Here is a 22,933-nt window from a genome sequence, read left to right as displayed (position 1 = left end):
ACAGAAAAGAGTAAAATCCCAAGAAGGGAAGACATCCCTGATCAGTATCAGCAAGAAACTGCCACGGACTCCAAAGATAACCACAAGGCATTCTTTAGCTATGTCAAGAATCTAAGTGGCAATTCTCAGATCTGCTCAGAGTTAGTGCAGAATGGCACAAAATACAGTGAACCGACGGATATAGCCAACATCCTGGCAGACAGGTTCAGTGCAAACATCACCCCCCTCTCACCCCCAAAAGGGCCCATAACTATACCAGGAGAATGTAGTGCCCCTAAAATCATAGACACTTAGGTTAAAACAGCCCTCTCCAAAGCCAAAAACACAGCATCAGTGGAACTGGATGGTGTCCCAGGCTGCGTCCTACACGAGCTCAAAGATGGACTAACCCCTCCCCTAAACACACTGTTTAAACCCAGCCTCTCCACAGGATACGTGCCCACAGAGTGGCGCACAGCAACGGTTATTCCACTCCACAAAGGTTGAGCCACAACAGACCCCGGGAACTATCATCCTATAAGCCTGACTAACTTGGTCTGCAAAGCTATGGAGCACATCATCATGGATCTCATTAACAGAGACACTGGAAACCTCCAAACACTGGACCCTACCCAGTTCAGCTTTGTTAAGGGCAGATCATGCCTCCTAAACCTGGTGGACTTCTTTGAGACAGTTACCAAGGCTATAGATGAGGGAAAGGTGGTCCACACAGCCTACCTAGACCTTGCAAAGGCCTTCAACACCATTCCCCACTCAGGTATTATAGACAAGCTCACCAGCCTGAACATAAACTCCTACGTCACGAGATGGGTTGCCAATTGGCTCATGGACAGAACCCACATGGTAAGAGGTGCAGGAGCTAGGTCTAACTCTAGACCGGTTACAAGTGGCATTCCCCATGGCTCAGTCCTAGGACACCTCCTGTTCGGCATATACTTCTCAGAGGTACAGGCAAGCACAGGAGGACTATGGCTGACCAAGTTCGCAGATGACTGCAAACTAGGGGCTATAACGGACTTCTCCGGCTGGCACAGACATCCTCCAAAAGGGTCTCACTGAGACAGATACCTGGTGTCAAAACCATGGCCTCAAGCTAAAGGCCAAAAAGTGCATAGTCATCCTCTTTGGAAAAAACAAAGTACCCACAAACTACCACATAGGTGGTAGCCCCCTAAATACGGAAGACGTAATAAGGGATCTGGGGACCCAATTAGACAATAACCTCTCCTTTGATAATCACGTTGCCAAAGTGGTTAGAAAATCCTTCTATGTGGCCCACCTAATCACAAAAGGGTTTGCATCCAGATTGAAAGAGGTCATTGGGCCCCTCTATGCATCACTGATCAGACCCATCATAGAGTACAATGCCCCATTTGGGATGCACCTTACAAGACACCTGCAACAACTGGAGGGACCACAGAAGTACCTCGCCAAAAAGATCACTGGCCTCAAGCAGATGCCCTATGCAGCTCGATTGAAGAAACTCCAGCTGTACACAGTTGCATACCGCCTACTCAGAGGTGATCTCTGCCTGACATACAAGGCCATGTCCAACCCAGAATTGATGGACATGCTCCACCTAAAGAAACCATATCCCCTCGAGTCACACGCTCCAGGGATCTAAACCTCACCACAACAATAAATAGGATGTGCTGGAGGTATAGATTCCTGTCCCAGAGACTTCCCATGCTCAGGAACAAGATTCCAATCTACATTAGGCAGAGCTCCTCGCTAACCTCTTCAAGAGAAACCTTGACGAGTGGATGGGAAACAGAAAGTTTACCCCAGGGATCACTTCAATGGCTCTGCTGGACACAGGCACAGGGAACTAATCTAAGGGGGCGGCTAAAGCCAACACATTCCAGCTAGGCTTATAAATGCCTTCGGACATATAGCCTAGTACCTACCTATGAACCTAAGCGACGACCAGAGCAGGAGATCGGACAGGCGGCAGAAAAGTTCTGAGGTTGGTAAATGCTGACTTCCGCTTTATACCCAACGTCTCTTTATGGCCAATGTACACTAGCTGATGTGTTGCATTGCTTATACCTCACAGTAGCATTAGACTTTTGAATACTGGTCGAACATGCTAGTCAGCCAAGGGGGGACTCCCTCATGTTACGAATACTGCAGCATATGAATAGAAAGACATTTGTAATTACATTCTTTACTTATACGTTACTTAGAAGTAACCAAACCTTTGCCTGGTCTATAAGGCAGTACCTGATATGACGCCCGTGCACTGACCCAGCAATCTAAGACCCTCAATCCCCACCACTAACACCACATAAGGGAGGATAACAAATACACACACAGCAAATACAATTTCCCTTAAGAGCACACAGAGATCACAGTCAGTCTTGGGCTGGTTTCTCCCTTTCTCTCTAGATCTCCAATAAGACTCGTCACTGGCACAGCTATAGGGTCCAGATCTCGGGTCTATATTATAAACTCGAAAGCTTACCTAACTGAATCCCTAAACGTCGACCCATCCTCATCGAACCGCATAAACACAGAACGCCCTAAACAGCGAAATTCAAAACGTCGAACTATCATACTTGTCCCACCCCACCGCCCACTACATACTACCTACACAAACAAACTAAATAAACCACATACATACACTAACCAAAACCCTACTTCTAAACCCTACACTAAATCTTACATATACCACCATGTATGCACTTAACCCACACCCTAACCCTAAGGACCTTAACTATCACACACTTACCTTAAAAAGCTAAACCAAAACAAACTAAATAATCCACATACATACACTTAACAAAACCCTACACTAAATCTAACATACATTACACCATCTATGCACTTACCTTAACCCGCACCCTAACCCTGAGGTCCATAACTATTGCACATTTACCTTACTTAGCTATACAGCAGAAGGCCAAACATGACTATTCGACATTCTGGTTTCGCTCTTCTGGACGTTTGATGTTTTCGCTTTTCGATAAGGATGAGTCGACTTTTAGGGATTCGATATGGTAAGCGTTTGGGTTTCTAATACAGACCCCAGCTCTCAGCCTAATGGTCAAGCTAAAACTTCCAGCACCCTCTCTGTCCAACCAGTGCTTCTTGTCCCTGCCCAAGTAGCTGACATACACATATGAGTTATATACAAACACACAGACACTCCTGGGGAAGGCTGGCACAAGTTCTCTAGCTGTGCCCCTTTTACCCAGACTATACGTTAGTACCACTTGCCACCAACCACTAATATCAGCTACTAATAAGGCCCTTATCAAAGGGTGTCCAATTATCACTGTGCAATACTGTTATTCAACTGGTAAGTGTGACTGAATAGCAAAGCTTATTGGAGTGAACTGGACAGTATCACTATATACATGCAATGTACTCTAGAGCTTAAATTATCTCTACACAAAACAGCCACAGTTGAAACGTTTAAAAATATTTAATAATAAAAAAAAACACAAGACAATACTTCTTACTACACAGTGCTAGTCAAGAGTCTAGAGATCACAGAAAAATACTTAAAATAATACAGTAGAAACGTTCTGACATCAATAAAGAAAAAAACTAATCTCCCTATTTCCTAGCTATATCTAAGAGAAAACACAGTTCTAAAATAAACTTACACATAGAGCATAGGCAGAGTGCTGGTGATGTTGGGTGTTCTCAAGACAAATGGAAAGTGCTTTGAGTCTCTCTGTTCTTAAAATAATAACACAGTACCACTGACTCATTTCAGATTACATAATTAATTTATGTTTCCCGTGCTAACAGAAGCTCAGAGTGTAACAGCCCTTTTGATCTTGCAGCTGGGTCAGGAAGCTACTGCAATAAAAGACATTACACATGCAAATTCCAGCAACTAACTCTGGTCTCAAAACAAAAGTAAGAATTCCTTCATCCAGACATCTCGACTCCGGGTTTTGTGATCAAACAATTATAGAACGCTTGACTTATTTCCTAAAGCAGAGTGCACTGTTCTACATTTTTGCAGTTCCACATTTAATTCCATTTTCTTCCATTTAAGAAAACAAGCCTGTGACTTGTATTAGTATTTACAAATGACAGAATTAGTTACAAAATTCTATCTGCCTAGGCTGGCAGCCTTCACCTATCTTCAAATACCCCCCCCCCCCCAAGGTGAACTCAAGCTAGTTTTTCAAGTGACCCTTCAGAAACGTTGCTTGAGAGGGTTAGGTCTATCTGATTATACCTCACCCCATTCCTTGTCTTGAGAGCCCATCTGTGTTGGCATTGCTATTCCTACTGCAGTGCTACACTGAAATTTCATATGCTTGCAACCCTAGGCTCCATCTTAGCAACTTGGCATTTTGCTGGCTGGCTCTGTTTAACCATTTTAGGGGATTGTGATCTGTTACTACAGTGAATTTTCTTCCATACAGAAAAGGCTGAAGCTTCTGCAATGCCCACACTGTCTAGACATTCCTTTCCTACAGCTGCATAGCATTCCTCCCTGGGTTGGAGCCTAAGACTGAGATAAACCACTAGGTGCTCTTCTCCCTCTGAAGAAATCTGGCTAAGTACAGCTCCCACCCCATGGTTCAAAGCATCCACTTGCACAACAAATTATTTGCTGTAATCTGGACTGGCTAACACAGGCGGTCCTCCCAAAGCTTTTTTAAGCTTCTGGAATCCCTGCTCACATGCTGGGGTCCACACTACCTTATCTGGCCTATTTTTCCTTGTCAGGTCTGTGAGGGGAGCAGCTATGGTACTATAACTGGGGACAAACTTCTGTAGTACACTGGTGTCCCTAAGAATGCCCTCACCTGCTTTTTGGTAACAGGTGCAGGCCATGCCTGAATGGCTTCTACTTTGGCAGGTTCTGGCCTGATCTTACCATTCCCCATTCCAGGTAGGAGATGTCTGCCATACCCACCTGACATTTGCTGGATTTAATGGCCAACCCTGCCTCTGTAGTCTGCCCAGCACCTCCCTGACATGTTGAAGTTGCTCTGTAGATGGCAATATCATCAGCAAACCCTCCTGCTCCTGCTAGGATATGATCTACCAGCCACTGGAAAGTTGACAGGGTATTTTTCATCCCAAAGGGCATCTTTGTGAACTCATACAAGCCAAAAGGAGTCACAAAGGCTGACTTCTCTCTAGCAGTGGGAGTGAAGGGCACCTGCCAGTAACCCTTGTTAAGATCAATGTTGCTAAGATATTTAGCCCCACCAAGCTGCTCTAGGGCCTCGTCTGTCCTAAGCATGGGTAAGCATCTGATTCTGTGTGACTACTTAGTTTCCTGTAGTTCACAAAAAAACTGGTGCTGCCATCCTTCTTTACCACCAGCAGCACTGGGGAGGCCCAGGGACTATTGGACTCTTGAATTAACCCTAGTTCCAACAATTCCTGTATCTCCTCCCTCAGAGTCTGTTTGACTCTCTCAGGCACCCTATGAGGGGCCTGCCTAATAAGCCTTTGGGGTCCTATATCCAACTGGTGCTGCACCAGGTGGGTGCACCCTGGTTTCCCAGTGAACATGTCCCCAAGCTCCTGTAACACTGATCGGATTTCTCGAACTTGGGTAGGAAATAGCTGCTGGGACATTGCTACCCCTTCCACTGAGGTGTGTGTTCGAGCCTCACTGAGGAGATCAGTCACCAGATCTCCCTCAGACCCCTCCAGCAAGCCACTGCAAATACTTAGCACAAGGTCCTCCCTATCATGGTAAGGTTTCATCATGTTAACATGGTACAATTTGTGCTGCTGCCTCCTGCCTAGCAGTTCCACCAGGTAGTTAACTTCACTTACCTTTCTTACCACCTTGTAGGGTCCCTCCCAAGCTGCTTGCAGCTTGTGTCTGACATGAATGAGAACCATTACCTGCTGCCCTACAACATACTCTCTAACTCAAGCATTCCTTTCCTACCATACCCTTTTCTGTTGTTGGGCTTCTGCAAGGTTCCTTGTGAGACTGACACTCACCTTCCCACTCATCCCAAATTAAATCTAGAGGTCACCTCACCCTATGCCCATATAACAACTCAAAGGGTGAAAAACCTGTGGATTCCTGAGGAACCTTTCTGTAAGCAAACAACAGATGGGCAAATATTTGTCCCACTCCCTCTTAAACTGGCCTGCAAATGCCCGTAGCATGGACTTGATTGTAGAATTAACCTCTCAACAAGACCATTAGTCTGGGGATGGTAGGAGGTGCTTCACCCTACAGTACTTCCACAGACAAGCCAGCAGGTCTGACATGAAATTGGCACTTCTGTCAGTCAGTATTTCTTTTGGGAAGCCTACCCTGCTGAAAATCTCTAACAAAGCATTTGCCACATTTTCTGTCTCGATGGAGGATAGAGCCACTGCCTCAAGGTATCTTGTACCATAATCTACTACCAATAGGATATATCTTTTCCCTGTGGAACTTGGGGTACTCAGAGGCCCTACAATATCCATAGCTACCTTCTGAAATGGGTCCTTAATCACAGGCAAAGGCATCAAAGGAACTCTCACCTTGTCTCATGCCTTGCCTACCTTTTGTCACTGCTCACAGGTCCTGCAGTACCCTGTTACATCTCTGGAAATTCCAGGCCAATTGAAGTTCTGCATAATAGGTCTCATTGTACGTTTTATGTCCATATGACCTGCAAAGGGAATATCATGGGCTATGGCTAGAAGTGCCAGATGGTAGGCTATAGGCACTACCATCTGCTGTATGCTCTCACCTTCTAGCACTCCCCTCAGGGTCCACTCTCTATACAGTAACCCTTTGTCCCAGTATACAGATTTCCCCTTCCCTTGAGAATCAGGTCTCTCACTAGCTACCTGCCTCAGGTCTTGCAATGTAGGATCTGAGAGCTGAGCCTGTCTCAACTCTCTTTTTGTAACCCTTTCCAGCTCCCATTCCATAGGAAGTCTGGCATCTCTGACAGTGGTGCCTCATTGTCAGCCTGGGTACTACTACTCACCTCCACCCTTGCAGTCACTCTGTCCAAGGGAACATCGGTACCCACAAGCAGCTGTGGCTCACCTTCAGTCTCACTGCTACAGCGTAGCTTCCTCCCTGAAGTAACCACCTCACCAGTTCTGCCTGCAAGTATGTGGTCTGTCTGTGTCTCCCCCAGGCTACCAGACACACATGCTTGTCTCAAAGCCTGACTGCAGGTAACTGCATTAACACTTACTACTGCCTCATCAAAATCCTTCCCTATCACGACATCTGCAGGATGGTAGTTCAATACCCCTGTTGTCTCAAGACAACCTACTACTGGCATTTTGTCTTTCACCACTTACTGGCTCTCTCACCTTCTTTTGTTCCCCACCTTGCCTTCATGGACATCTGTATGCCACATGGCCCCACTGGTTGCATTCAAAACATTTAACCCTAGGTCCTGGACGTGTACCTGGACTAGTGGCTTCCCCTGCTACTGGCAGACTTTGTTGGGGCAGTCTGGGCTGCCCACCATGGGTTCCTTTAGACCGATGAGCAGTATTGGAGGTCGCTTGCCTGTGTAGGGATGTCCTGCTTGCTAGGTACAGATCTCCATTCTTCTACAACTCATCTGAAGTAGCATATTGTCTATCAGCTAACCAGATTGTCATGTCCTCAGGCAAAGTGCTAAGGGCTTGTTCCCTCACAAAAAGGTCTGCCAGCCCTTCAAAAGTGGTGACCTGACATCCACTCACTCACCCACCTATGAAAATAAGTGCTCAGTTCAGCAACATATTCACACACACTTTCATCTGCCTTGTGTCTATGCTCACAAACCTTTTTCCTATAAGTTTCAGGTGTCAGCTTAAAAAATTCTAACAGACAGTTCTTAACAGCAGTATAATCAAAATATTACAGCAGTATAATCAAAATATTCACAATCAGCTTAGACAACACAGTTACAACTTTACCATGGAGTAAGGGGGTCAGGAACCATACACAGAGCCTTTGATCAACATCATTCTTCTTACATACCCTCTTAAACATATAAATGAAACTATCAAAATTATCCCCTTCTTTAAACTGCAGAAGAAATTGACTGACCTTTTGTGCTTCTGGGGACCAGTTACCCCCTTCCCCATTATCTCCATGACTCTGGTGAACAGTCAGCATCTCCTTTTCATGTTGCCTCTGCTGCTTCTTTTCCACAGCTTCCATTTCCAAATGCCTGGCCTCCAATCCAAGTCTCTTTAGCTCCAGATGGACTTTTAAGTCCTCTGCACAAGGGTTGAGCTGTCCATTCCGAGTGTTGTACATCTCCATGGTCAGTCTGATCGTCCTCCTGGTTACTGTTTTCTGATGCAGCTGTGACCAAAGCTGCAGTCATGTCTGCCTTAGTCAGGTTTCCCTGCACCAGTCCTTTATCCTGGCACATCTAAGCCAATTGTTTCCTTGTCAGCTTTCTATACTCCTCTGCTGACATGCTTGCCTGCTCTCCCTGACTAACTAAGCTAACAAAAGAAATACAACAATTGTGAGCTGAACTCTGAATATTCACTGTGTGGCTGATTTACAGTACAAATGACTTTCAGTGATCACTGTACACAAGCTACAGAAATTCACTATCCACACCACTACAAGCCAATTGCCAACCAATTAATATGTGGTGTGGATATCCCGCCATTGCCAAACAATTAAAATGTGACGCCCGTGCACTGGTCCAGCAATCATGGAGCCTCAATCCTCACCACTAGCAACAGTGAGGGGTGTCCACATAGGGCAGGACAACAAATACATGTACAGTAAATTACAATTTCCCTTAAGAGCCTACAGAGATCACAGTCAGTCTGGGGCTGGTTTCTCCCTTTCTCTCCAGATCTCCAATAAGACTCCCTTACTGGCACAGCTATAGGGTCCAAATCTCACCCAAGTGGTCAAGCTAAAACTTTCAGCACCCTCTCTGTCCACCCAGTGATTCATGTCCCTGCCCAAGTAGTTGACAAGTATACACACACACACACACACATATATATATATATATATATATATATATATATATATATATATATATACACACACACACACACACTTTGGGATACACACAGACACTCCAGGGGAAGGCTGGCATAGGTTCTCTAGCTGTGCCCCTTTTACCCAGACTATACGGTAGTACCACTTGCCACCAACAACTAATATCAGCTACTAATAAGGCCCTTATCAAAAGGTGTCCAATTCTTAATGTGCAATATTATTATCCAACTGGTAAGTGTGACTGAACAGCAAAGCTTATTGGAGTGACTTGGACAGTATCACTATATACATGCAATGTACTCTAGAGCTTAAATTATCTCTACACAAAACAACCACAGTTGAAAGGTTTAAAAATATTTAATAATAAAAACACAAGACAGTACTTCTGACTACACAGTGCTAGTCAAGAGTTCAGAGATCACAGAGAAATACTTAAAATAATACAGTAGAAAAGTTCTGAAATCAATACAGAAAAAATAATCTAATCTTCCTATCTCCTAGCTATATCTAAGAGAAAACACAGTCCTAAAATAAACTTACATATAGAGCATAGGCAGAGTGCTGGTGATGTTGGATATTCTCAAGACAAATGCAAAATGCTCTGAATCTCTCTGTCCTTAAAATGATAACACAGTACCACTGACTCATTTCAGATTACATAATTAATTTCTGTTTCCCGGGCTAACAGAAGCTCAGAGTGTAACAGCCCTTTTGATCGTGCACCTGGTCAGGAAGCTACAGCAATAAAAGACATTATACATGCAAATTCCAACAATTAACTCTGGTCTCAAAACAAAAGCAAGAATTCCTTCATCCAGACTTCCCGGCTCTGGGTTTTGTGATCAAACAATTATACAATGCTTGCCTTACCAGCTTTCCTACAGCAGAGTGCACTGTTGTTACATTTTTACAGTTCCATATTTAACACCATTTTCTTCCATTTAATAGAACAAGCCTGTGGCTTATATTAACATTTACAAATGACAGAATTATCTACAAAAGTCTATCTGGCTAGGCTGGCAGCCTTCACCTATCTTCACATCTTATTCAAGTCTTCTTGAAAGTCTATGCCTGAAAAAAATAACTAACCTAATATTGAAAATAAATATCAATAACATACAAAAGTAACATATACATTATACATTTTCCAAGATTATGAAATACATTTTACTCTTCTACTCTACTATTTAGAAAAAAGTCAGGCATTAGCTTAATTCAAAATAATCTTGATATTTTATTCATGCACATAGAGTGCTAGAGACGTACACACACACACACACACACACACACACACACACACATCTGCCCTACCATCCCATTTTTCTCATTTTGCATATGGGGTGTCACATCAACAGTAACCATAATCTATAGCCAACGTTTACACTGCTGGGTGGCTAGTCATGCTGTAGACAAACACATACATATACACATGAGAGAGATAAATTTAAACAAATCTGTTTAAAAGTATACATCTGTTTTATCTTCACAACTTGGTTGACAAAATAGATGGTAACAGGTATGGAAGACGGCACAATCCCTGCAGTTGGGAATTTGCCCTTTCCCCAGTATTAAGCAATCCCAGAGTTAGAATAATAATTTTTTTCTTTTTACTTTTCATGTGCCAAACATACTGCTTGATGCATGCACTGTAATGTTACATTTGCAATGCTGACATCAGTAGCATCGACATCCGGGTTTGTTGCTTTAATTTAGCAGAATCATACATATATTGAGGAACTAGAAAATATCAAATTCAGGGAATGCATTGTAGCATTAAGCTTCTTGAAAGTCCTGAAGACTAGCTGGTATTTAACAGAGTATCTGATGAAGAAAAAAACTGAGTTCTAAGATACAGATTGTCAGAGGCTACATCTAAAACCAGAGGTCCCTCTTTGTAGTTCTCCATGCCTAAGCAGCCCCAGAAATTTGGCCTCCTGTGTGCACTGCTGCACTGGTAGTCAAGCTTGTTGTGTCGTTAGCCTTCCATGCAAGTTAGCGGGGAGACACCTGCCTCATACTTAAATGCCCTTCTCACACTGCAATAGTGTTTCTCCTTCTTGTGATAGGAACAGTGGTGGAAGCAGTGATACCGGGATATGGGAGCAATGGAGGATAGCAAGCATTTTCTACAGTGGTCAATATAAATTTAATCTTCTGCAGGTCACTTTTAAGATCCTCTGAAGTCTAAGCAACCAGTACATCTCCCTGGAGATTAAGCATCAAAAATGGCCCATCAGCTCATCTCTGTATCAAACCATCCAACACAGAAAGGCACATGATGCTGCTGGCTTACACTAAGCATCAGCACAATTAATTCTGCAGAGTTACTTGACAGCCCACAAAAGAAGCCAAGGTAAGAGCCTTAAACAAACAGTCCTTGACCTCAAAATCAGGGAGCTCCTCAAGTCTTTCTCAAGCATGACCTACAAGGGAAGAATGGAACTACGAAATGTGAGGCAGGTGATTAATGTATTCATTTATTGGCTAACTGGATTAGGCTCAGTAGGCCTACTGTCTTTTTCATAGGACCCAATACAGTTGTGTAAAATGTTACCATAATGGTAGATGCCCTTCTCTTCGCTGTTGCTCCTGAAGCATTTCAGTTCTGAGTGTTTGCATCTGCATGTTACCTTTATACCCTATGCCATGTGAGGGGAAGCATACATGTCACTTATGGACTCCTACAAGTCCTAAAGGCTTTCCAATGTTATATTTTATACAAACTATAGGCAATTTAGACAGAACACTTGGGAAATTCCATTTTTTTCTTGTGAGTATATGTGTGTGTGTGTGTGTGTGTGTGTGTGTGTGTGTGTGTGTGTGTGTGTGTGTGTGTGTGCTTATTTTTTTTATTTCCAATATTTCTTATTGGAATTTTAATAAAAGAACCTTAAACTCCAACCCTTCTTAACAAGTGCCATAGGATATCTATCATGTACCTGATTTATCACTAACTCAGGGAGATGTTTTCTCAGTTTAATGTCTACCCTAAAAGACAGCACATCGAAAGTGCAAAACCCCATTATACTGTACTACACTGTCAAGCAAGAACACAAATCTAGCAATTGGTGTGGGACTGGGCCACAGACATGAAGCAGCTGAAAAATAAAATACCCTCCTGACTACCTTATCCAAAGTTTCAGATTCCGTATCTTGTACCAATGTTTCCATATGTTGCGGTCTTTGTGACCTCTGTTGGACAACAGAAATTACACAGGAACCTGCCAGAGCTTAGTGAGAATACTGCTCTATGAAACTGGGATTTACTGAGGAAAAACCTCGATGGCTGCATGCAAGCCAGCTTAAAAATTGGTTCTTGCCCACAAAGTTAAGGACTGATTGACAGTAAAGCCTGAAAGTCACTAGTAATACAGAGAAAAAACATAGGAACGTTACAGCTATCACTACTTAGAATATGCCGATCTGCTCACTATCCAGTAGTTCGTCTAGCATATTTACTGCCCTGTCCAAACAAAGCAGTGAGAGCTGGTAGTGAACTGAACTGCATAGAATGAAAAGAACATGAACCTCAGCATTCCCCACTTTCAAAAATAAACATTCACAGAATGCAGTATACTATTCAACAGCAGTGTCTTACCTTATTAACCTCATGTGTCAATGCCTGGATGCTGTATATATTAAGACTGCCATCTTCCATTACAGCCACAATATTATGCCCATTTGAGCTGACTGACGCTGTATTAATCCCTTCATCAATGCTTCCTATTTCGAAAAGGAATTTGCAGGTCTGAATGTGGATAAATCTCATTATACCATCCTGACTCAATACTCCAAGAACCTGTAGTAATTGACAATACATCATGAAGCTGAAAGCAATGAAGAACAGAATACAGTAATGGCAATTTCCTAAATGAAAATGTTTATCATAGTTTACACAACCATAAAATGTTAATATCTGACATACAATGAAAGATGAAAAGAACCCAAGGAGATCTACAACTCTGCTGGTAATGCCAGAAAAAATACTGTTACATGCAAATCCATGGCTTCTTAAAGGTATACATATACATACACATACTGATCTACATCACCCTTCTTTAATGAACTGCCCACAATAAAATGACATTTGGAAGAGACATGCAATTGTATAGACACTAAGAAACAAACACAACACTTATGTCCAAGTTGCCATGTATCTGGAAATGGGACCTGATCTAGTGATATAGCAATCAGAACTGGATTTAGCAACAGGTACAATCATTGGTGAACAAATAGATTCTGGAGTTTCCGGATCCTTCTCAGGAGCAGGGATATTTACTGGAATGTCCTCTGGAACTGGAATGCTGGATAACTCACGCTGAGATTTACAGTCTTTCTTGCAGGTATAATACTGCAATACAGACTCGGACACTGGGATCAAATGTTTCTGATTCTGCCTAAATTCTACTCCTTGTGATTCCACAATGTAAGATCTCGGCTCTGGACATGCACTTTTCACGACTCCAATCCAATCAAAACCTCACATCCTCACTATCTCCCCTTCTTGTAATGGACTGAGAGATTTGTTGGTCTCATCATAATAGAACTTCTGGGATAAGCACTTCAACAGACGGGCTTTCACTGATCTGGTGTTCTTGACACATGGAACCAATAGATGACTGCTAATTGGTAGTGTGGTTCTGGTTTGTCTCGAGAGAAGTCTCTGTGCAGGTGAACCAAGATGTTTATCATGAGGAATATTTCTGAGATTCAAGAAAATATCGCTGTTGTCTCATTTTGACTTCTCTAGTAATTGTTTCGCACTTTGAACTGCACATTCTACCAAACCATTTGACTGCGGGTACTCAGGGCTACTTGTAACATGAGTAAAGTCACACACTCCAGCAAATCTTTTGAACTGCTGGCTTGTAAACTGTGTACCATTGTCAGAAATAACTTTGAGCGGACTACCATGGACTGCAAAATGACGTTTCATCTTAATAATGACAGTACTGGACACTAGATTAGGAAGTAGGTCAATGTCAAACCAAGTAATGTTGACCATTCCACTCAAAAATGTCTGTAGCTACTGTCGACCAAGGTAGTTCAGGAATCTGTCTTAGCTGAAGTGGTTATTTCTGTTGATGTGGCTTAGTACTGTTATATACAGAAAAAGATGAAAGTACTCTCTTCACTGTTACATACAGAACAAGATGAACGTACTCTCTCAATGTCCCTTGACACAGAAGGCTAAAATACTAATCCTCTCGCCCTTCTTTTAGTAGAATCAGTTCCTGTGTGGCCACGATGCAAAACAGCAATGTAATCTTGCTGCAAAGATTTTGGAAAAATCACTTTTGGACCTTTCATGATGATACCATTGTCAAAAAAAATTTCATCTCTGTATGGAAAATAAGGTTGCAGATCTACTGGTAAGCAAAATTGCTTTGATGGCCATCCTTAACTGATAACGTGGTTGAGTTTCTGAAGTATTGGATCAGTGGCTGTATGACTTCTAAGCTCATCAAGATGTGTGGAAGAAAAATGTCTCACTTCCATGAATTCAAAATCAGGCTTCTCATTTTCATGCTTTCAGTGTTATTTCTGAGCGATCTGGATAAAGTCAGCAAGATAAAGAAGTTTGCCTTTTGTGTAGACAAGACTGAAATTATATGTTTGCAATTTGAGCATCATGTGTTGCAATCTGGCTGGAGCTGTATGCATAAGCTTTCTCAAAATAGTGACTAGAGGTTGGTGATCTGTTTCAAACCGGATAAGTCTACCATAAATATAATCATGGAACTTCGAACATGCTAACACAATTACCAAGAGTTCTTTCTCTATCTGTACATACTGCATTTCGGTTTGAGTTAGAGTTCTGGATGCACAGGCTACTGGCCTACTCTCTTGAAGTACGAACTGCACCAAGACCAAATTTCGAAGCATCACAAGAAAGAGTAACTGGTTTGTGAACATCATAGTATCAGAGAGTTGGTGGACTGGCAATTCTCTGTTTCAGGACATCAAATGCTCTCTGGTATTGTTCTGACCATGACCAAGATATATCTTTACATGTCAACTCTCTAAGGGGTGCTGAAAATGGCCTCAAGTCTGGAATGAACCTGCCTATGTAGTTAACCATGCCAAGAAAACATTGTAAGGAGCTGACATCTCGAGAATAGCAGTTTGCTTGGAAGGATCTGCACGTAAGCCTGAACTGGTAAATAAATGACCAACATAAGTTCTTGTAACCTGAATTTGCACTTCTGGGGATTGAGCTGAAGATTCACTTCACATGCTCTTTACAGAACTTTCTTGAGGTTTCTGTCATGCTCAGTTTCGTCATTACCTCCTACAAGAATATCATCTACTATGACAGCACACAGATACCCACAAAAAATTTGCTCCATGGCACTCTGGAAGATTTCACTGGCAGAATTTATCTCAAATGGCATTCTCAAAAATCTGTACCTGCCAAAATGAATACTGAAAGTGGTTAGCAATGAAGACTTTTTTGTCGAGCAAAATTTGCCAAAATTAATTCTTTGCATCTAAGAGAGAAAAACAAACAGTGGCATTTAGTATAACAGCAGCAACTTCTTTGACTATATGCATTGGATAAGGAGGTCTTTTCAGTGCTTTGTTCAAATCTCTTGGATCAATACATATTCTGATATCATCTGAGCTTTTCTTATGAGCCACGACCATGGAAGATACCCATTCAGTAGGGTCATCAACTGGACAAATCACACCTTGCCGCACCATTACCTAGCTCGGCTTTGACTCTGTTCTGCATAGCTACTGGAACTTTCCAGGCTGGTTTGACAACTGGACTGACTTCAGGGTGTGACGTCTTGGAGTACACAACTGGTAGTTTGCCTAGTTTATCAGAAGATCAGCATAGGTAGAAAAAACAGACTGGGCAAAATTAGAACAGTGGTTTTTCAATCTTACATGGTGCACTTTTTTATTAAATGAAAGTAGTCCCATTTTCAAACATTCTCTGAGGTCTAACATTGGCTGTATGTGCCTTCTGACTACATAAAACTGTAAATCCTAGCTGTTCCCAGCAGAGTAACATGAAAGCACTACTGAACCTTCAGTATGAATTTCTTCATCACCATAAGCAACAAGCTTCGCACACTTTGTTAAATCAGGTTTCTCACCAGCACATACTCTAGCAAATGTTTCTGCTGACATAACACTGCACTTTGAACCTGTGACAGCTTTGAGCTCTATGGATCTTCCATTTATCTGAACAGTACAAAATACTTCATTCTTTGCCCATATATCTACTGCATTAACTGTTTCATGAAGCACAGACACACCAACAACATATAAAGTAGGGTAACAGCTTTCTAAATGATCAACTTGTCTCTCTGAATGTTCTCTCTTAATAAAAGAATGAGCCTCTTTTGATTTACAAAATCTTTGGAAATGATTTCACTTTTTACATCTGTGGCATTGCTGACCAAAATCTAAGCACGTTTATCTTTTAAATACATGACTGCCACCACAATTACGTCAGTTGACTGAGGTTAGGTAAGAATACATGCTTTGAGTTTGCTGACTCACCCTTGTGCTTCAATGAGACTGTGCGCACTCTGGTATTTGCTAGAAAGCTACAAGGTGTACCAGTGAATGGTGCTAGGTTCACAGTTAGTGCCATGTGCTTGGGCCCGTTTCTTATAACCACCTGCTGCATACTATCATCATGAGCACGAGAAGATACTGGAAGCATGCATTTCTCACTTGTAAGCATATTTGTGTGATTTTCTGTAAGCTCATATCTGACAAATCTCAATGGCCTTATTCAAAGTTAAATCACTGTCACGAAGCAAAATCTTTCTCAAAGTATCATCTTTAATACCACACACAAGTCTGTCTTATCAACTCATCCCCTAAATCACCAAATCTGCACGTTTTAGTCTGGCAGTATCAACAACAAGACAAAGTTAAAGGGAAAGACATATTCTGGGCATCCACTAAATCTGAAAGGTGTCTCTGGAAGTGTCTTTCTCTTTACACATGAAATGGTGACCTTTAATACATTTCCCCAAAAAATCATAGTGGTCATTCATGCAAAATCATACAATCATTACATATGCTGCAAATGTTTCAGTAGGCTTTTGCTCTCTTGTGTAAAATAAGTGCCCTTCCATTGTAATATTTGTTTGGGGGTTACACATTTTTGTAAATTTACATTTTAAGCACTTGGGGTCTTCCCTTGACTCAGCAGGTACCACTATATGACGGTTTCCCCCTCTCCTGCAAATACAGCAGGTGCATACACAAATGAATGCTCACTTTCTATGGCTTCTGAACCAGCTAAATTAAGCAGAATAAATGCTTTTGCACCTCCATCTTTACCAGAAAATGCAGCTTGTATGTAAATAGTGTATTCTTGCTCAAATACTCTTCAATTCTCTGCTTTATTATCAAATACAAGAGGACCTAGTTTTCAAAATCTTTCAGCCATGGAAAGTATGCCCAAACACACTGACAATATGGCATTGTAATTATATACGAACATGCACAGAGCCAGTCAAATGCACAATAAACTCTTCGAAATACTGTACTTTGCGAAATATGCTTTGAAATGGCTGCATTTTGTGAAATAACTGTACTGTAATACTGCACAAGCTTATGAACACTTCATATGCCTCTGATATCTGAAATAGCTTTAATTAATGTGAAAAAACAGCTCATAGCAAAAAATGTGGTCGTTTTCCTTAATTTATACATTTTATGTAATTCGGACTTTGTTTCAAGCATTTTCATAATTATTTTGACTATTTTTATCAATATGTCTCAGTTTCGGACATTTCATTTAATTAGAAATTTGTTTTAAGTGTTCTGAGTGCTTCGTTTTAGGTTTTCAGAATAAGAAATCATTTAAGTAAGTTTCAATACCTGAAATTAATTTCTGACCTGTGTTTGTGAGTTATACATGCAGTAGGGATGATCCATTACTCTATGTTCCTCCACCATTAACAGGGTGCATTAGTCTTGATTCTGGATCCCACTTCTGGCACCATGCCGGTCGTCTTGCTTTACAATTGAAGACAAACAGGCAGGGTAGTTCGTTTATATGCTTTATAGAAACACATCAGGATGGATAGAAGCAGTATAAAATACAAACAAGCTGTTAACTGACAGACTACACAGACATGTATGCTTACATCTCAACAGCTTAATACAAAATGGCAGTCAGGCTCACATGTGAGTATTTATACATGTGCAAGCCGCTAGAAAGCTTCTTAAAGGTATATATACATACTGATCTACAGTCTTCTCTTTTACGACTACTTTTCTCATTTTTTCCTTCTGTTCCCTTCCAAGCCACTGAAGAAAAATTTGTCCAGTCCCCACTGTTTATTACTACAAGATCCCCCATAAAAGCAAGATTACTGGTTGCAATTTTCACTAAGATGACAACCCTATTCCATAAATAACGTACAGCTGAGTGCTTCAAACCATTCCAGTTGATGTGAAAATAAAAGGAAATTATTCGGTGAGCATGATTTGCACTCTGCAGAATGGAGGAAAAATCCATGATGAAGCCTACTAAACCTTCATGAACAGCAATCAATATGCCAACGCCTGTTCAGTGGTTGGTTATGAATCATCATAGCCACTATTCTTCAAACACAACTTGGAGAAAGAACATCTGATGATCACAGTGCAATTCAGGCTACACAGCTGAATATCCTCTGAAAGTCAAGGCTATGGAACATAAGTCACAAAGAAATGAAAAGCTACTAAAACATAGGTTCATAGGTTGGTACTAGGCTATCGGCTCTAGGACCTATACAAGCCTAGCCATAACAATTCCCTGGCTATTTCTTCCCACACTAATTTACTTCCCTGGACCCCTGTATACCAGGGCGACTGACGTGATCCCAGGAGTGAATTTCCTTTCTCCCATCCAATCGTCAAGGTTCCTTTTGAAGAGGGCCAAAGAGGTGCTCTGCTTGACATGTATGGGCAGTCTATTCCAGAGTCTGTGGAGTCTCTGGGTCAGAAACCTATCCCTCCAGCATGTTTTGCTCATTGTGATAAGGTTTAGATCCCTGGAGCGTGTGGCTCTGAGGGATTAGGATTTCTTTAAGTGTAGCATGTCCAACAGCTCTGGGTATGACATGGCCTTGTATGTTAAGCAGAGATCCCCTCTGAGTAGACAATATGCGACAGAGTATAGCTAGAGTTTTTTAAGGTAGTCAGCACAGGGCATCTGTTTTAGGCTGGTGATTCTTTTAGTGAGGTATTCTGCGGCCTTTCCAGTTGTTGCAGATGTCTTGAGAGGTGCATACCAAATGGGGCATTGTATTCTATAATGGGTCTAATGAGGAATGAGTACAGTGGGACAATGACTTCCTTTTTTCTGGATGAAAAGCCCTTAGTGATGAGGTGTGCACATAGAAGGATTTCTAGACTGTTGTGGCAATGTGGTTATCGAAGGTGAGACCACTGTCCATCTGTGTCCCTAAGTCTCTTATCACACTTTCGGTGTTTAGTGTACTGCCACCTATGTGGTAATGCATGGGTACATGTTTCTTCCCAAAGGGGATAACTATACATTTCTTGGCATTGAGCTTGAGCCCATGGTTCTGGCACAAAGCATCTGTTTCTGTAAGGCCCTTTTGTAGAGCATCCACATAATTTGGGGATTCAGTAATGGCTCCCAGTTTGCAGTCATCTGCGAACTTTGTTAGCCAGAGTCCCTTAGTGTTGGCCTGTACTTAGAGAAGTAGATACCAAACAAGAGCAGTCCCAGGACTGAACCCTGTGGTACTCCACTTGTCACTTGTCTGGAGCTGGATTCGGAGTCAGCTACATTTACAGTGTGGGTTCTGTCAGTAAGCCAGCTGGCAACCCATCGAGTGACGTAGGGATTAATGCCCAGCTTAGTAAGTTTATCTATGATTCCAGAATGGGGGATGGTGTCAAAGGCCTTGGTGAGGTCCAGATAGGCTGTGTGGACCGCCTTTCTCTCATCCATGGCTCTGGAGAAAGATTCAAAGAAGTCAATCAGGTTCAGGAGACAAGATCAGCCCTTCACGAACCCAAACAGGGTGGGGTCCAGTGTTTGAAGGTTGCCAATGTCTTTGTTTATAAGCTCCATGATAATACATTCCATAGCCTTGCAGATCAGACTGATGGGGCGGTAGTTCCCGGGATCCAAGGTGGATACCCCCTGTAGAGTGGGATAACTGTAGCTGTGCGCCACGCAGTGGGCACGAAGCCTGAGGTGAGGGTATGATTAAACATGACACCTAGGTGAGGTGCCAGTTCATTTTGTAGTTCATGTAGTACATAGCCCGGGATGTCATCTGGTCCCACGGATGCTGTATTCTTAGCTCTGGAGAGTGCATATTTACTTGTGTGGCAGTTATTACCGGAACTTGGCAATCTTCCGGTATTGAGATGGGCCATTTAGGGGGTGAGAGGGGGGGGTGAAGTTGGAACTGAATGGATCTGCCAGGATATTGGCAATATCCTTGGGATCAGTCTATTTAATGCCATTCTGTTGTAGCTCTGAACAGACCTGAGCATTGCCATTTAGATTCTTGGCATAGTTATAGAATGCCTTGTGGATGTCTTTGGAATCTTTGACAATTTTATTTTCGTAACTAGCTTTGGAGGATTTTATAAGGGATCTCAGCTTCTTGCTGAGGCTGGTAAGGGAGGTTTTGCATCCTGGGATTTTCCTCTTTTCTGCAACAGTTTCTTCTTTTTGTTGTAAAGCTTGTTTATGGCAGGGGACCACCAGACTGGCTTTCTTTTTTTGGAGGAGAGAATCTTGGTTCTATTTGGGATGGCACGATTCATGCAGGAGTGGATGTGCTCGTACAGTGCCTTAGTGTAGGACTCAGCAGTTGAACTTTCAGTTCCCATCTGTATGGGTGTCATAAAGTTTGTCACTTCTGACTTGAGTAGCATGAAGCTGGCTTAGGAGAAGTTTTTTATGGAGGTTTCCTTACTGGGGGGTGGGGTTAGGAAGTGGATATTAAGGGTGATTACCTTATGGTCTGACCTGACCAACGAGGGGGTGACCATAGGTGTGGAGCATTGATTTCCCATGTTGGTAATGACCAGGTCTAGGACATTGGAGCCCCTGGTGGGACTACGGATTAGTTGATCCAGGGCATTGGAATTTATGAATTCCAAGAACCGTTGGTCTAAGGCGTTGGTACACGAGTAGTTTTCCCAGTTAATGGCAGGGTAGTTGAAATCACCCAGTATTAGAGTGTTTGGTTGTATCTTAATATTTTCCAGTATTTTTAGAAAGGTGTAGTGAGAATCTTGGGGCATGGTGGGGGATCTGTAGTAAGCTGCAATTTGGAGTGCAGTCTTACCTAGTGTTAGTTGCACCTGGAGAGTTTCAGACACACTGTGTTGGGCAACTAGCCTGGTGGTGTGAATATCCTTGGTGAATATAGACACTCCTCCACCTTTAATGTTTCGATCCTGGTTTGGTGGCCGAAAAGTGTGGTAAGAGTTGTAGCCTGGTATTGCATGGGTGCTCTCTGGAGCCTCGAAGCAGGTCTCAGTTACTGCACAGATATCGATGTTCTCCATTTTTAGGAGTGCCTTGAGAGAGTGCATTTTGAAGTTTAGACTTCTAGCATTGAGTAGCATTACCTTCAGATTTTGCATGCTTGTACCTGTTACAGTGGTGGTTTTGTCCTTTGAACTTTGCCTAAAAAAGGTACTATAGGGTGGCAAAAGTTTTAGCCAGTAACCTGAATCCCAGGAACGACAGGTGCAGATCATCTCTGGCAAAGCATCTTGGTCTGTCGATCATGTCATCCCAGGCAGACAGATACTGGATCCCCTTTGAATGACACCAGAAGCTTAGACAATTGTTGAAGTCAATCATTTTGCCCTTATATTGTGGTATCATTCTTGGAGAAGGCAGGATGCTACTCAGGGCTAGGGTCATACCTGCCTGGGCCATATGATCCGAGAGCTCTTCCATGTCTCTTTTCATGTAGTCCAGGGAGGTACGTCTCAAGTCATTCACTCCAACATGGACAATGACAGAGTCATATTTGTACTTGTTGTGAAGTGACTTGTGTGCATGTGTTATGTGGCAGATCCTGGTACCCGACAGGTAGCTGAGTGCAATTTTCTCCTTGTTCAGCCTGGTGAGTGGGACATCAGTGTGCCTGACTATAGAGTCACCTATGACTAAAGTGTTAAGTATGCTGTCTTGCCTTAGGGGCTGTTGCTGGGTGGCACACTGTGCTGTGATCTATGTGACACTTTGGTTGTGACTGGTATTTGTTTGTGTTTCAGCTTCTGAGGTTCTTGTTGCTTGGGCAGGTTACACTTAAGGGCCTCCGCATATGTGGATTTACTGTTGCTATGTGTGGGTGTTGGTGGTGTGGGATTAGAAGGGCTATGTGTTGCGTGAGATGTAGTGTGGTTGTTAACCTTCTCCTCTTGACTGTCTAGCACAATCCTGGGTGGAGAATGCTTGCTTCCCGTTTGGCTATGTAAGTGCATCTCTCACAGGTTGTAGTGTTGGGTGGTAGGAGGAGAGGGTTGTCTGTGTACATGAGGCAATTGCTGCATTGCCCCCGTATGCCACATGTAGGAAGTGTCACAGTTTGACTAATGTGGAACACAACCACATTAAGGAGGACATTAATCTTTAACCAATGCACTGCATTGCTTCTGCAGAACATATCTTATGTTGCGTGCCTTCAGCCTGGACCTACTTAAATGAATTGACTGTCATTAAAAGGAATTCTTAGGTGAAGATTTTAATGTCACTGTGCCATGGACTCAAATGGAAGAATGTCCCATAAAGATGGCAGTAGACAAGCTTAAGTTCCAGACAAGAAAGAACATGTTTTAAATGGATGATACCGAGGAGGCATTCACATTATACTTTGAGTAATGGGCGAGTCAATGAAGTAATTAGCCTTCTACCTGGTATGCAGTCTATTAGAATTCAAACTAAGGGCTGACACAAGGAGACCTGAATACTTTATGTGGTACAGGTATCTAAAACAATTATTCAGACTACTTTCACTGGCTGCTGATCATAAGAGTCAAAGAATA

The 22,933-nt window shown here is 42.4% G+C and overlaps 1 protein-coding gene across 1 annotated transcript in view; it reads right to left on the bottom strand.

Moving 5' to 3' along the window:
• The window catches only part of TBC1D31 (TBC1 domain family member 31), a 1,335,355-nt gene that overhangs the window by 1,000,019 nt on the left and 312,403 nt on the right, over positions 1 to 22,933 (bottom strand). Inside the window, exon 7 of the mRNA XM_044066576.1 lies at positions 12,519 to 12,719. Within this exon, the coding sequence (XP_043922511.1) occupies positions 12,519 to 12,719 (201 nt within the window). The remainder of the gene's footprint in view (positions 1 to 12,518; positions 12,720 to 22,933) is intronic.

The sequence above is a fragment of the Protopterus annectens genome, chromosome 3.part1 (genome assembly GCF_019279795.1).
Source record: "Protopterus annectens isolate FY-2018-M chromosome 3.part1, PAN1.0, whole genome shotgun sequence".
In the NCBI taxonomy this organism is placed as follows: Eukaryota; Metazoa; Chordata; order Ceratodontiformes; family Protopteridae; genus Protopterus; species Protopterus annectens.
This window is presented reverse-complemented; position numbering and strand designations above follow the sequence as displayed.